General features: G+C 41.0%; 1 protein-coding gene across 3 annotated transcripts in view; it reads right to left on the reverse strand.

Moving 5' to 3' along the window:
* znf574 (zinc finger protein 574) overlaps window positions 1–15,043 on the reverse strand; it is a 48,064-nt gene extending 33,021 nt beyond the window's left edge. Inside the window, exons 1-3 of one of the 3 annotated variants that reach the window (XM_061915088.1) lie at window positions 14,904–15,032; window positions 14,722–14,823; window positions 337–497 (exon numbers count right to left, since the gene is read on the reverse strand). In XM_061915088.1, the coding sequence (XP_061771072.1) occupies window positions 337–492 (156 nt within the window). In that variant the 5' untranslated portion in view covers window positions 493–497; window positions 14,722–14,823; window positions 14,904–15,032. The other 2 variants (XM_061915089.1, XM_061915087.1) reach the window with 2 other exon arrangements.
* Window positions 15,044–16,013: the final 970 nt, after the last annotated feature.

Raw genomic sequence — 16,013 nt, forward strand, 5'->3', positions numbered from 1 at the left:
ATTGTTGTGTACCGTTACACCCCTAGGAAATAGTGTTAAAGCGCTTTGAGTACCTTGAAGGTAGAAAAGCGCTATATAAGTATAGCCATTTTACCCTTTATACATGTTAATACTAATAACTAATAAGCACATATTAGTTTTCAAATATATGTTTACATTTTGTTTAGCCCTTTTAAAGAAAATAAATGCATCATCAACAGTGATACAAATGATATGATGACATCATATTGGCCGCGCCCCTAGCCATGCCAACACCGCCACAAGTATACTGCTAATCTGGGGGAAAACCTGCCTACGAGGACACGATATGTTTGCCTGTACAAATACGGTATTTACCTGCGTTTGGAGCACCGGAACAATAACAGGGGTGGTTCCAGAGGAGTCTGTCTGGTCTTCCTCTGCCGTGCATGTCAACTGGTGCTTGAGCACTTCCTCCAAAGTGTTGAACTCCTTGTAGCAGGGGAAGCACATGTACACCGACGATGTCTCCATGGCTCCTATGGAATTAGAAATATTAAATCAAACACATGCACACTTATTTAAGCAATGCAGCAATAAAAAATATAAAAAAACCGGTGGGAGCAGCAACAAAACAAAACTGTCAAGAAATGATGCGTTTAAACGTGGTTCTGAATTTCCACAGGATGCGAAACGGCTGCGGAACAGCGGTGCTATGGCGGCAGACTCTTTCCGTTTCCATTCTCGTCAATGTGTCAGTTCCCACCATCGGCGTAGCCCTCTGTGCCAAACCGCATCCCTGCGCTAACTTCTATATTTGCCAGGCGGTTACATTTTGCTAAAATCGTCTTGTGTGGGACATGAAGGTATGCACAAACACATAATAAATTATCTGGTTTATTTTCTTTACTTTGTGTTCAAAGCGGTTCTTATTTCACACGTTTTCAATTATTCAAACGATTCCCTTAATGATTTCTGCAGGTGGGAATGACGTCACTGCGTCCAGGCTCCAAAGTTTGGCTGTATTTTAAAATGAAAACATTTCAACAGCGCTACTTGCAACTAATGCAAGGTTGCTATTTCAAAAAAACGGAGAAAACGCGAGCAATATGCTGAACATTTATAACTCACAGCATCCTATAACTGTTAATAAATGAATACATGGTGTTTTTTGGAAGCGCTTCAGTTTCAGATACAGTTTTAGCCACATCGCCCAGCCCAACATGGGTGTTGTGCACGAGACTCTGCAACATCTACAGAGAACAACAATTTCCCTTTCCTGATAAAACATCAAAACAGCAGCTTGCAAATAGCGATGTAACGATAAACGATATGATTAACTGCAGTAAAATTGCAGACGGTTATGAATACTGTTTCAATTTTTAATTAACAAAAAGATTTAATTTATTAATGCATTTTAGGCAACACTTTCTGCTTCACTACACACCGCAGCTCACCGGTGTCACAATGTAAACAAACGCCATTGGTGGATCCACACCTCACATCCACTGTAATGATACCAAAGTACAGGAGCGTATCTCGTCGATACTACTATGATTACGTCGATATTTTTTGACATCACAACATCTTCTTTTGTTTTGTTTTTATATTATATTAATAAACTCAGGAAATATGTCCCTTGACATATGAGGACTTTGAATATGACTAATGTATGATCCTGTAACGACTTGGTATCGGACTGATACCCAAATTTGTGGTATCATCCAAGAGTAATCAAAACAACAGAAGAATAAATTATTATTACATTTTTACAGGAGTGCACATATAGAACATGTTAAAAGAGAAAGTAAGCAGATATTAACAGTAAATGAACAAGTAGATTAATAATTCATTTTCTACCACTTGTCCTTGTTGACTAAAAAAATAGAATGACAAATGACAATATGTTACTGCATATGTCAGCAGCTAAATTAGGAGCTTTTGTTTGCTTATTACTAAGTAAACTACATTTTCTATTACTTGTCCTTAATAATTTTGACAAAATAATAGAAGGGAAAATTATTATGAATATGAATATATTAGTGCATATTTCAGCAGACTAAGTTAGGAGTCTTTGTTTGCTTACTGTCGATGTGAGATCGTGAGATCGACAGGCGCATCGGTGCGGCGTCTTCAGTAATGTGGACGCTGTATCGATCCGTTGTGGTGAGGAAGGAGCTGCGCCGGAAGGCAAAGCTCTCAATTTACCGGTCAATCTAAATTCCCATCCTCACCTATGGTCATGAGCTTTGGGTTATGACCGAAAGGACAAGATCTCGGGTACGGGCGGCCAAAATGAGTTTCCTCCGCCGTGTGGCGGGTCTCTCCCTTAGAGATAGGGTGAAAAGCTCTGTCATCCTGGAGGAACTCAAAGTAAAGCCACTGCTCCTCCACAAGGAGAGGAGCCAGAGGAGGTGGTTCGGGCATCTGGTCAGGATGCCACCCGAACGCCTCCCTAGGGAGGTGTTTAGGGCACGTCCGACCAGTAGGAGGCGACAGGGAAGACCCAGGACACGTTGGGAAGACTTTGTCTCCGGGCTGGCCTGGGAACGCCTCGGGATCCCCCGGGAAGAGCCGGACAAAGTGGCTGGGGAGAGGAAAGTCTGGGCTTCCCTGCTTAGGCTGTTGCCCCCGCGACCCGACCTTGGATAAGCGGAAGAAGATGGATTGATGGATGTTTGCTTACTTACTGCTAAAAGACAAGTTCACCCTTTTATTTAAGGACAAACTTGTAATAAGAAATTATGTTTAATGTACCCTAAAATTTTTTTGTTAAAATAAAGCCAATAATGCATTTTTTTTGTGGTTGCCTTTATTTAGAAAAGTATCAAAAATTACTGATAAGTATCAAAATAATTTTGGTACCGGTACCAAAATATTGGTATCGGGACAACATTAGTGCATGCACGTCCGTTCTTTTTTAAAGTTAAAGTACCAATGATTGTCACACACACACTAGGTGTGGTGAAATGTGTCCTCTGCATTTGACCCATCCCCTTGTTCACCCCCTGGGAAGTGAGGGGAGCAGTGGGCAGCAGCGGTGCCGCGCCCGGGAATCATTTATGGTGATTTAACCCCCAATTCCAACCCTTGATGTTGAGTGTCAAGCATGTAGGTAATGGGTCCCATTTTTTTTTATAGTCTTTGGTATGACTCGGCCGGGGTTAGAACTCCCAAACTACCGATCTCAGGGCGGACACTCTAACTACTAGGCCACTGAGTAGGTTGTTGTGATTTTCCAGTCTGTGTATACAGATTTGTTGTGACATATTTTTATGATGGTGTTGTGCATATTCAACAGTCATCTAGACCATGGGTGTCAAACTCTGGCACGCGGGCCAAAACTGGCCCGCCGTGTAATTTAATTTGGCCCTTGAGGCAATATCAATTTAGCATTAGAGATGGCCCGCCGGTGTTATACAGCGTCGGTGCCGCTGTAACACCACATTCACCGCTAATACTCATACTTGCCAACCCTCCTAATTTTCCCGGTAGACCCCCGAAGTTCAGTGCCCCTCCCGAAAATCTCGCGGGTCAACCATTCTCCCGAATTTCTACCGATTTCCACCTGGACAACTATATTGGGGGCGTGCATTTAAGGCACTGCCTTTAGCGTTCTCTACAACCTGTCGTCACGTCCGCTTTTCCTCCATAATAACAGCGTGTCACATAATATGTGGCTTTTACACACACACACACACACACACACACACACACACACACACACACACACACACACACACACACACACACACACACACACACACACACACACGTGAATGCAAGGCATACCTTGTCAACAGCCATACAGGTCACACTGAGGGTGGCCGTATAAACAACTTTAGCACTGTTACAAATTTGCGCCACACTGTGAACCCACACCAAACAAGAATGACAAACATTTCGGGTGAACATCCGCACCATAACACAACAGAACAAATACCCAGAACCCCTTGCAGCACTAACTCTTCCGGGAAACTTCCAGCAAACTGACCAATAATTAACGTTTTATTCACGCATTTTCTCTTGCTACTTCAAGGCTTGAATGTTTGGTTCATTCATTGTTATTTTAAAATTTATTATTAGCCTGTGGAAAAAATTTGATATTTACATCAGAAGATTGCAAATAGAAAAAAAGGAAATTACATTTTTATTTAAATTTTAATTGATATGCCATTGATATTTTTTTAATTATTATTATTATTATTATTTGAAACTGGACTTTGCATGTCACTAAAGTTATATAAGCCTTGCTTGTTCAATATTTAATGCAAAACTTGTTTGGGTTCCTATTAAAAGGTTAATTTGTTCAACCTTGGCCCGTGGCTTTGTTCAGTTTTAAATTTTGGCCCACTCTGTATTTGAGTTTGACACCCTTGATCTAGACCAGGGGTAGGGAACCTGTGGCTCTTTTGATGACTGCATCTGGCTCTCAAATACATCTGAGCTGACATTACTTAACACGATTAGTAATGAATAATTCTGCCAGTAATCGGTGTTAAAAATAACGTTTAACATATACAACATTCTTATGCATTTTAATCCATCCATCCGTTTTCAACCGCACCTGTCCAATAAGTCACATCAATGGTAAGAAGTCCATCCATCTATTCTCTACCGCTTGTCCCTTTTGGGATCGCGGGGATTGCTGGAGCCTATCTCAGCTGCATTTGGGCAGAAGGCGGCGTACACCCTGGACAAGTCGCCACCTCATCACAGGGCCAACACAGATAGACAGACGACATTCACACACTGGGGCCAATTTAGTGTTGCCAAATAAGTATTTTATTTATTATTGGTTAGCTCCAGAATAAAAATGATATAAAATATAAGACTTATACTCTAAAAATGTAGGTCTTACTTAAAAAATGCATGCATTTAGTTGTATTCAGTGTTAAAATATATGATACGGCTCTCACGGTAATACACTTTAAAAAATTTGGCTTTCATGGCTCTCTCAGCCAAAAAGGTTCCCGACCCCTGATCTACACCTTCAAGTGTTTACCATAGAACTTAGCCGTTGCATCAGTGTAACAACACCACAATGGACTTAACATTGGTCCGGCTTTAGCTTTAGGATGATTCACATTCCACTTTTCAGGATTCCACGCATGCTGTGAGCCTTTACTCATGTTTCAATTTCTCACAAGTTGCAATCTTCACATGAGCAAGTAAAATTAATCTATTGGGCACCACTGTGCATTGTGCACCATAGCCACCACTAACGACATAGAATAAAGTGACCAAGTGGTAAAAATTGTACTTAATTGCTCATATTCCGACAACAGATTTCTCACTGGAAGTGAAAACCAGTCAATCAAGTTGGCTGTTGTGCAGCAAGCAGTGCGCACACTGAATACAAAAGGAGCCTATATATTCCTGCAAAAGGCAGATGTAAGCAAAAAATTTAACTGCGATGTTATAGATCCCAATACTTTATAAAAGAAAAAGATTTGTAGAGTGATAAAGGATTATTTGTCGGTGCAGTTCCAAAGATATAAAAGTATTGTGTGCTCCATAGGAGGGTCGCATTAATGGTAAGATGTGCTTTATTTATTATTGGTTAGCCTCAGAATAAAAATGTTATTAATTCGAATAAGAGACTTATTATACTCTAAAAATGTTGGTTTAACTTAAAAAGGCACGCATTTAGTTGTATTCAGTGTTAAAAAATATTATATGGCTCTCACAGAAATACATTTTACAATATTTGGCTTTCTTAGCCAAAAATGTTCCCAACCCCTGATCTAGAGCAGTGGTTCTCAACCTTTTTTCAGTGATGTACCCCCTGTGAACATTTCTTTAATTCAAGTACCCCCTAATCAGAGCAAAGCATTTTTGGTTGACGAAAAGAGATAAAGAAGTAAAATACAGCACTATGTCATCAATTTCTGATTTATCAAATTGTATAACAGTGCAAAATATTGCGCATTTGTAGTGGTCTTTCTTGAACTATTTGGAAAAAAAGATATAAAAATAACTAATAACTAGTTGAGAAATAAACAAGTGATTCAATTATAAATAAATATTTCTACACATAGAAGTAATCATCAACTTAAAGTACCCTCTTTGGGGATTGTAATAGAGATCCATCTGGATTCATCAACTTCATTCTAAACATTTCTTCACAAAAAAGAAATCTTCAACATCAATATTTATGGAACATGTCCACAAAAAGTCTAGCTCTCAACACTGAATATTGCATTATTGCATTTCTTTTCACAGTTTATGAAATTACATTCATATTTTGTTGAAGTATTATTCAATAAATATATTTATGAAGGGATTTTTGGAATGTTGCTATTTTTAGAATATTAAAAAAAAAATTCACGTACCCATTGGCATACCTTTAAGTACCAGCAGGGGTACGCGTACCCCCATTTGAGAACCACAGATCTAGAGGTTTCAGCGTTGAATAATAGACATTTTCAAAATATTTAGATACGACTTATTTTTAACCTTTTTATTACTGAGAACCTTCCAAGTCCCTGGCATCCAATTTGGGGGTAGCCCTAAAGGTCAATCAATCAATCAATCAATGTTTACTTATATAGCCCTAAATCACTAGTGTCTCAAAGGGCTGCACAAACCACAACACAAACCACTACAACATCCTCAGTAGGCCCACATAAGGGCAAGGAAAACTCACACCCAGTGGGACGTCGGTGACAATGATGACTATGAGAACCTTGGAGAGGAGGAAAGCAATGGATGTTGAGCGGGTCTAACATGATAGGTAAAAAAAAGTAAAACGAATTAAATATATAGATACGTTGTGTTGGTGGGCAGCAAGGTGGGGCAGGGGTTAGTGCACATGCCTCACAAAACAAAGGTCCTAAGTTCAATTCCGGCCTCGGGATCTTTCAGTGTGAGGTTTGCATGTTCGCCCTATGCCTTTGTGGGTCCCCTCCAGGTACTCCGACTTCTCCAAAAACATGCACCTGGGGATAGGTTGATTGGCAACACTTAATTGGCCCTAGTGTGTGATCGTGAGTGTGATTGTTGTCTGTCTATCTGTGTTGGCCCTGGGTGAGGTGGAGACTTGTTCAGAGTGTACCCCGCCTACTGCCCGAATGCAGCTGAGATAGGCACCAGCGCCCCCCGCGACCCCAAAGGGAATAAGCGGTAGAAAATGGATGGATGGATGGATGTTGTGTTGGTCTTGAAAATGCAAAATAATTAAAATGGCTCCAGCATGCTTGAATTTTTCAGTGTAAAAAGTTTGGACAGCGCTGATGTATGTTAAATGCAATTAGCGAATACTATATTAGGTGATGAATAAATTATATGCATTTAAAATATTTTTCCCCAGCTACTTGTTTTGTTACGGACTTCGACGATTAGACATTGACTAGACACTGTATATAACTGTTCCTTACGTTTTATTACTGGTTGTGGAAATCTTGCCCACCACTGTACTTTGTATGCAAAGGCAAAAGTCCATATTTATGTTCCTCGAAGACTTTCTCAATGGATAGTTTTTAGTGGCCTCGTGGTTAGAGTGTCTGCCCTGAGATGGGTAGGTTGTGAGTTCAAACCCCAGCTGAGTCATACCAAAGACTATAAAAATGGGACCTAATACCTACCTGCTTGACGCTCAGCCTCAAGGGTTGGAATCGGGGTTTAAATCACCAAAAACGATTCCCGGGCGCTGCTGTCCACAAACCCCCCCCCCACTCACCCCTACCCACCTCCCTCGGGGTAAACAAGGGTGATGGGTCAAATGCAGAGAAAAATTTTGCCACACCTAGTGTGTGTGTGACAATCATTGGTACTTTAACGTTTTATTTTCGGGTCTCCCCATGTCTAGCATTAAAAGATTACAGTTGATACAAAATGCGGCTGCTAGACTTTTGACAAGAACAAGAAAGTTTGATCACATTACGCCTGTACTGTATATACCTTTATATACATATATACATACATATATATCTATACTGTATATACCTTTATATACATATATACCTACATGTATATCTATACTGTATATACCTTTATATACATATATACCTACATATATATCTATACTGGCTCACCTGCACTGGCTTCCTGTGCACTTAAGATGTGACTTTAAGGTTTTACTACTTATGTATAAAATACTACACGGTCTAGCTCCATCCTATCTTGCCGATTGTATTGTACCATATGTCCCGGCAAGAAATCTGCGTTCAAAGGACTCCGGCTTATTAGTGATTCCCAAAGCCCAAAAAAAGTCTGCAGGCTATAGAAAGTTTTCCGTTTGGGCTCCAGTACTCTGGAATGCCGTCCCGGTAACAGTTCGAGATGCCACCTCAGTAGAAGCATTTAAGTCTCACCTTAAAACCCATTTGTATACTCTAGCCTTTAAATAGACTCCATTTTTAGACCAGTTGATCTGCCGTTTCTTTTCTTTTTCTCCTATGTCCCACTCTCCCTTGTGGAGGGGGTCCGGTCCGATCCGGTGGCCATGTACTGCTCGCCCGTGTATCGGCTGGTTACATCTCTGCGCTGCTGATCCGCCTCCACTTGGGATGTTTTCCTGCTGGCTCCGCTGTGAACGGGACTCTCGCTGCTGTGTCTGATCCGCTTTGGACTGGACTCTTGCGACTGTGTTTGATCCATTATGGATTGAACTTTCACAGTATCATGTTAGACCCGCTCGACATCCATTGCTTTCCTCCTCTCCAAGGTTCTCATAGTCATCATTGTCACCGACGTCCCACTGGGTGTGAGTTTTCCTTGCCCTTATGTGGGCCTACCGAGGATGTCGTAGTGGTTTGTGTTGTGGTTTGTGCAGCCCTTTGAGACACTAGTGATTTAGGGCTATATAAGTAAACATTGATTGATTGATATGTAAATGTCTTCTTGGACTTGTCCCCACTGATCTGTGTTCCCTTGTGTGTAGACTCCAGTCTTTACAGGCTACGCTCACAGGATGTCCTCCACATGTTGGTTCCAAGAGCCAACACAGAACTTAGGGGGAAATAAGCATTCAGTTATGCTGCTCCCTGGTCATGGAATGACATCCAGAAAGATTTGAAGCTACCGGAATTATCACTTTAAAGTTAAAAGTACCGATGATTGTCACACACACACTAGGTGTGGTGAAATTACTCTCTGCATTTGACCCATCCCCATGTTGACCCCGTGGGAGGTGAGGAGAGCAGTGAGCAGCAGCGGTGGCCGTACGCTTGGGGGAGATGAAGTCAATTTTAAAAGATCAAGAAACCAGTTCTCTTGGGAAATGTACTTGCTTAAAAATGTATTTATTACCTAATCGTTTTAAATAATTTTTGACCTGTTGTGGTATGTTGTTTTTCTGTTGTATTGTCTTCTTGTAATTATTATTGTAACTTTGTTTGTGCCGCCCGGAGATCTTGTCCCAAGTGGAGGAGTTCAAGTACCTCAGAGTCTTGTTCACAAGTGGATTGTGAGGTCAACAGGCAGATCGGTGCGGTGTCTTCAGTAATGCGGACGCTGTATCGATCCATTGTGGTGAAGAAGGAGCTGAGCCGCGAGGCAAAGCTCTCAATTTACCGGTCGATCTACGTTCTCATCTTCACCTATGGTCATGAACTTTGGGTTATGACCGAAAGGACAAGATCACGAGTACAAGCGGCCGAAATGAGTTTTCTCCGCCGGGTGGCGGGGCTCTCCCTTAGAGATAGGGTGAGAAGCTCTGCCATCCGGGGGGAGCTCAAAGTGAGGGATTTTTAATCGCTGCTATCCTGAAATTATAACTAATATCGATACTGTTGTTGATAATATTCATGTTTCTTTCACTACTTTTGGTTTGTTCTGTGTGGTGTTTGTGTCTCCTCTCAATTGCTCTGTTTATTGCAGTTCTGGGTGTTGCTGGGTCAGGTTTGGTTTTGGAATTGGATTGCATTGTTATGGTATTGCTGTGTATTGTTTTGTTGGATTGATTAAAAAATTATAACAATAAAATAAAATACAAATAGATTTTTTTTTAAATGAGAACTGATTCCGAATCGCACAACGTCAGAATCGATTCGTATTCGAATCGATTTTTTCTCACACCCCTACTATTTACCATTTATCTATCTATCTAGTACAGTGGTTCTTAACTAGGGTTCGATCGAACCCTAGGGGTTCGGCGGAGATCAAAACACACCCGACTCTTCGTGTTAAATACAAACTTCTCCCTGTTGGCATATTACGGATTCGGCAACAGCTGATTGATTTGCAGGTGTGTAATTTGTTGTGAGTTTATGCACTGTCTTTGTTTTGTTGTTTGAACAATGTGATGTTCACGCACGGTTCATTTTGTGCACTAGTAAAAAAAACATGGTAACACTTTAGTATGGGGAACATATTCACCATTAATTAGTTGCTTACTAACATGCAAATTAGTAACGTATTGGCTCTTAACTAGTCATTAAGTAGTAACTAATGCCTTATTCGGCATTGCCTTATTATAACCCTAACCCTCTAACCCTGGCCCTAACCCTAACCAAATAACTGTAAATTTAGTCTATATTACTTGGAATATGTTCCCCTAGTGTCCAAATAACTCTTAATTAAGTCTTTGTTACTTAGAATATGTTCCCCATACTAAAGTGTTACGAAAAACATACAACTTTGTGTTGAATTTGAAAAAAGAAAAATGTTTTCACTAAAGAAGGGTTCAGTGACTGCGCATATGAATCTGGTGGGGTTCGGTACCTCCAACAAGGTTAAGAACCACTGATCTAGTATGACAGTTATACTGTCATATTGAAGACGACACTTAAAATGGAAAGCAGGTCCAAAATAAAAGGTCGCAAATGATTAAAAAAAAGGTTCTACTTTTATGTGTTCTCTTAGTGACGTCTGCACAGCATTGCAAAAATGTCTATTATTACCAGCTTTACGTTGTCGTCATGCTGAAAAGTAAACAAAAAACACAGTCGTCAAAGTGATATGATAAACGAGGGGCTCATAACGGACTGAGTTCGATCCAGATAGTTGATATCGGCTTGCTGCTAGACAGCCATAGTTAGCTGATATCAACTAGTTTCCATTTATACTTTTTAAATCCGATCTCAATTCTCACGGTTGTGTTGGATCCACTATGGATTGAACTTTCACAGTATCATGTTAGACCCGTTCAACATCCATTGCTTTCGGTCCCTTAGGGGTGAGGGGGTTGCCCACATATGCGGTCCTCTCCAAGGTTTCTCATAGTCATTGTCACCGACGTCCCACTGGGGTGGGTTTTCCTTGCCCTTATGTGGGCTCTACCGAGGATGTCGTTGTGGTTTGTGCAGCCCTTTGAGACACTAGTGATTTAGGGCTATATAAATAATCATTAATTGATTGATTGAATTCTGTAAACTGCTGTTGGAATTTAAATCTTCCTGAGGGAACTCTCCTGAAGGAATAAATAAACTACTATCTATCCATCTATGTTTAGTATGACAGTCATATTGAAGACGACACCTAAAATGGAAAGCTGGTCCAAAATAAAAGGTTGATAACGATAAAAAAAAAAAAGGTTCTACTTTGATGTGTTCTGTTCGTGAAGTCTGCACAGCGTTGCAAAAAAATGCATGAATATCTATTACTTGAGCATCTTTACGTTGTCATCGTGCCAAAAAGTAAACAAAAAACACAGTCGTCAAAGTGATATGATAAACGAGGGGCTCATAACGGACTGAGTTCGATCCAGATAGTTGATATCGGCTTGCTGCTAGATAGCCATAGTTAGCTGATATCGACTAGTTTACGGTTATACTTTTTAAATCCGATCTCAATTCTCACGGTTGTGTTGGATCCACTATGGATTTAACTTCCACAGTATCATGTTAGACCCGCTCGACATCCATTGCTTTCGGTTCCCCTATAGGGGGTGGGGGTTGCCCACATATGCAGTCCTCTCCATGGTTTCTCATAGTCATAATTTTCACTGTCACCGACGTCCCACTGGGGTGAGTTTTCCTTGCCCTTATGTGGGCTCTACCGAGGATGTTGTTGTGGTTTGTGCAGCCCTTTGAGACATAGTGATTTAGGGCTATATAAATAAACATTGATTGATTGATTGATTGAATTCTGTAGACTGCTGTTGGAATTTAAATTTTCCTTAGGGAACTCTCCTGAAGGAATAAACTACTATCTATCCATCTATATCTAGTATGACAGTCATATTGAAGACGACACCTAAAATGGAAAGCTGGTCCAAAATAAAAGGTCGATAAAGATAAAAAAAAAAGGATCTACTTTGATGTGTTCTGTTCGTGACGTCTGTACAGCGTTGCGCAAAATGCATGAATATCTATTACTTGACCATCTTTACGTTGTCGTATTGCCGAAAAGTAAACAAAAAACACAGTCGTCAAAGTGATATGATGAACGAGGGGCTCATAACGGATTGAGTTCGATCCAGATAGTTGATATCGGCTTGCTGCTAGATAGCCATAGTTAGCTGATATCGACTAGTTTCCATTTATACCTTTTAAACCCGATCTCAATTGTAGCAGTTGTGTTGGATCCACTATTGATTGAACTTTCACAGTATCATGTTGGACCCGCTCGACATCCATTGCTTTCGGTCCCCTAGGAGGGGGGGTTGCCCACATATGCGGTCCTCTCCAAGGTTTCTCATAGTCATCATTTTTACTGTCACCGACGTCCCACCGGGGTGATTTTTCCTTGCCCTTATGTGGGCTCTACCGAGGATGTTGTTGTGGTTTGTGCAGCCCTTTGAGACACTAGTGATTTAGGGCTATATAAATAAACATTGATTGATTGATTGATTGAATTCTGTAGACTGCTGTTGGAATTTAAATTTTCCTGAGGGAACTCTCCTGAAGGAATAAATATACTACTATCTATCCAGCTATATCTAGTATGACAGTCATATTGAAGACAACACCTAAAATGGAAAACGGGTCCAAAATAAAAGGTTGATAACGATAAAAAAAAAAAGGTTCTACTTTGATGTGTTCTGTTCGTGAAGTCTGCACAGCGTTGCAAAAAAATGCATGAATATCTATTACTTGAGCATCTTTACGTTGTCGTCGTGCCAAAAAGTAAACAAAAAACACAGTCGTCAAAGTGATATGATAAACGAGGGGCTCAAAACGGACTGAGTTCGATCCAGATAGTTGATATCGGCTTGCTGCTAGATAGCCATAGTTAGCTGATATCGACTAGTTTCCGTTTATACTTTTTAAATCCGATCTCAATTCTCACGGTTGTTGGATCCACTATGGATTGAACTTTCACAGTATCATGTTAGACCCGCTCGACATCCATTGCTTTCGGTCCCCTAGGAGGGGGGGTTGCCCACATATGCGGTCCTCTCCAAGGTTTCTCAATAGTCATGATTTTCACTGTCACCGACGTCCCACTGGGGTGAGTTTTCCTTGCCCTTATGTGGGCTCTACCGAGGATGTCGTTGGGGTTTGTGCAGCCCTTTAAGACATTAGTGATTTAGGGCTATATAAATAAACATTGATTGATTGATTGATTGATTGAATTCTGTAGACTGCTGTTGGAATTTAAATTTTCCTTAGGGAACTCTCCTGAAGGAATAAATAAACTACTATCTATCCATCTATGTTTAGTATGACAGTCATATTGAAGACGACACTTAAAATGGAAAGCTGGTCCAAAATAAAAGGTCGATAACGATAATAAAAAAAAAAGGTTCTACTTTGATGTGTTCTCTTCGTGACGTCTGTACAGCGTTGCGCAAAATGCATGAATTTCTATTACTTGAGCATCTTTACGTTGTCGTCGTGCCGAAAAGTAAACAAAAAACACAGTCGTCAAAATGATATGATAAACGAGGGACTCATAACGGACTGAGTTCGATCCAGATAGTTGATATCGGCTTGCTGCTAGATAGCTGATATCGACTAGTTTCCATTTATACTTTTTAAATCCGATCTCAATTCTCACGGTTGTGTTGGATCCACTATGGATTTAACTTCCACAGTATCATGTTAGACCCGCTCGACATCCATTGCTTTCGGTTCCCCTATTAGGGGGGGGGGGGGGGGGTTGCCCACATATGCAGTCCTCTCCAAGGTTTCTCATAGTCATCATTTTCACTGTCACTGACGTCCCACTGGGGTGAGTTTTCCTTGCCCTTATGTGGGCTCTACCGAGGATGTTGTTGTGGTTTGTGCAGCCCTTTGAGACATATTGATTTAGGGCTATATAAATGAACATTGATTGATTGATTGAATTCTGTAGACTGCTGTTGGAATTAAAATGTTCCTTAGGGAACTCTCTTGAAGGAATAAACTACTATCTATCCATCTATATCTAGTATGACAGTCATATTGAAGACGACACCTAAAATGGAAAGCTGGTCCAAAATAAAAGGTCGATAAAGATTTTAAAAAAAAGGTTCTACTTTGATGTGTTCTCTTAGTGACGTCTGTACAGCGTTGCAAAAAATGCATGAATTTCTATTACTTGACCATCTTTACGTTGTCGTCGTGCCGAAAAGTAAACAAAACACAGTCGTCAAAACGGACTGAGTTCGATCCAGTTAGCTGATATCGGCTAGTTAGCCATAGTTCGCTGATATCGGCCAGTTAGCCATAGTTGTTGTTGCGGCTAACAGCATGGCGGCGGGCTAGTGGATTAGCCCAAATAGCAACTAAACGTCCGCAGGTTCCAAAATAACCTCGGGTTGGAACATTGGAACCAGCTTGCGAGTGGACGCCTTTAACCGCCGGGACCACTGTGGCCTCCCCGCCTGCATTGTTGCGTCGCGGAGGAGAAGAAGAAGAAGATACTTGAAGGAGGAGGAGAAGAAGAAGAACATACTTGGGCGGGATCCCCTTCTTCGGTGGTATAATGGCGGCGAGAGTTTTTTTTAAGCGACGAGTTGCTGTCTCCCCCACTGTCGAAATTCCCAATTGGCCCACTCTGTCAACCACACAGCCATGAACCCAAAAAAGTGACGTTTTCCCCGGCATGGGAAATAAGACATGTTGAGAAAGGCTCACCTCTGTTTGACGTGCCGCTTTGACGTGGAGGAGATGGTATATAGCAAGTTGACTTGTGGCTCGGGCTAGAAGCGCGGCGCTGATTGGCTGAAAGGGGCCGCGGCGTCCGCCAATAGCGTGCCTCGACACTAGAGTTTGTAGTTCAAAAGTGCGGAAGTGCTGTCCAGCGGCGTTGATATCTTTTTTTTTAATTTTATTTTATTTTTGTCATTTTGGATTTTTTTTTTTTCTTTAACTTTTGTTTATAAATTTCAACATTGACAAACAAACGAGAAACAATAATCAAAATAAGTACAAAACAGTACAAAACAAAACAGCGCCAGGGGGTTGTAAATTCAAGAAAACTTAAATAGAATACAAACAATATATACCGTATTTCCTTGAATTGCCGCAGGGCATATAGTATGCGCCTGCCTTGAATTACTGCCAGGTCAAAATCGCTTCGCAAAATTATTAGCGCATGCTTAGTATTACTGCCTGGTCAAACTCGTGACGTCACGAGTGACACTTCCCCTGTCATCATTTTCAAAATAAAGGAGGCTGATTTCAATACCGGTAGTTTGGAATCGCATAAAGGGAAGAAAATTAAGAGCTATTCAGTCGGATTTAAAGTCCAGGCTTACATCACACTCAAATTTTTACTGCATACCTTTGGTAAGTGCCGGAGTGAGAAGAGGTTTTAAAATAATTAGCGCATGCTTACTTTTACCGCATGCCGTTGGTAAGCGCAGGAGTGAGAAGAGGTTTTAAATTAAGGAAACACGGTATATACATGAATGTGAGTGTGAATGTTGTCCGTCTATCTGTGTTGGCCCTGCGATGAGGTGGCGAATTGTCCAGGGTGTGCACCGCCTTCCGCCCGATTGTAGCTGATAGTGGCGCCAGCGCCCCCGCAACCCCAAAAAAGGGAATAAGCGGTAGAAAATGTATATATATATATATATATATATACGGTATTTCCTTGAATTGCCGCCGGGGCGCTAATTAATTTAAAACCCCTTCTTACTCCTGCGCTTACCAAAGGTATGCAGTAAAAATTTGAGTGTGATGAAAGCTTGGACCTTAAAGGCCTACTGAAAGCCACTACTAGCGACCACGCAGTCTGATAGT

The sequence above is a fragment of the Nerophis ophidion genome, linkage group LG11 (genome assembly GCF_033978795.1).
Source record: "Nerophis ophidion isolate RoL-2023_Sa linkage group LG11, RoL_Noph_v1.0, whole genome shotgun sequence".
Lineage (NCBI taxonomy): Eukaryota > Metazoa > Chordata > Actinopteri > Syngnathiformes > Syngnathidae > Nerophis > Nerophis ophidion.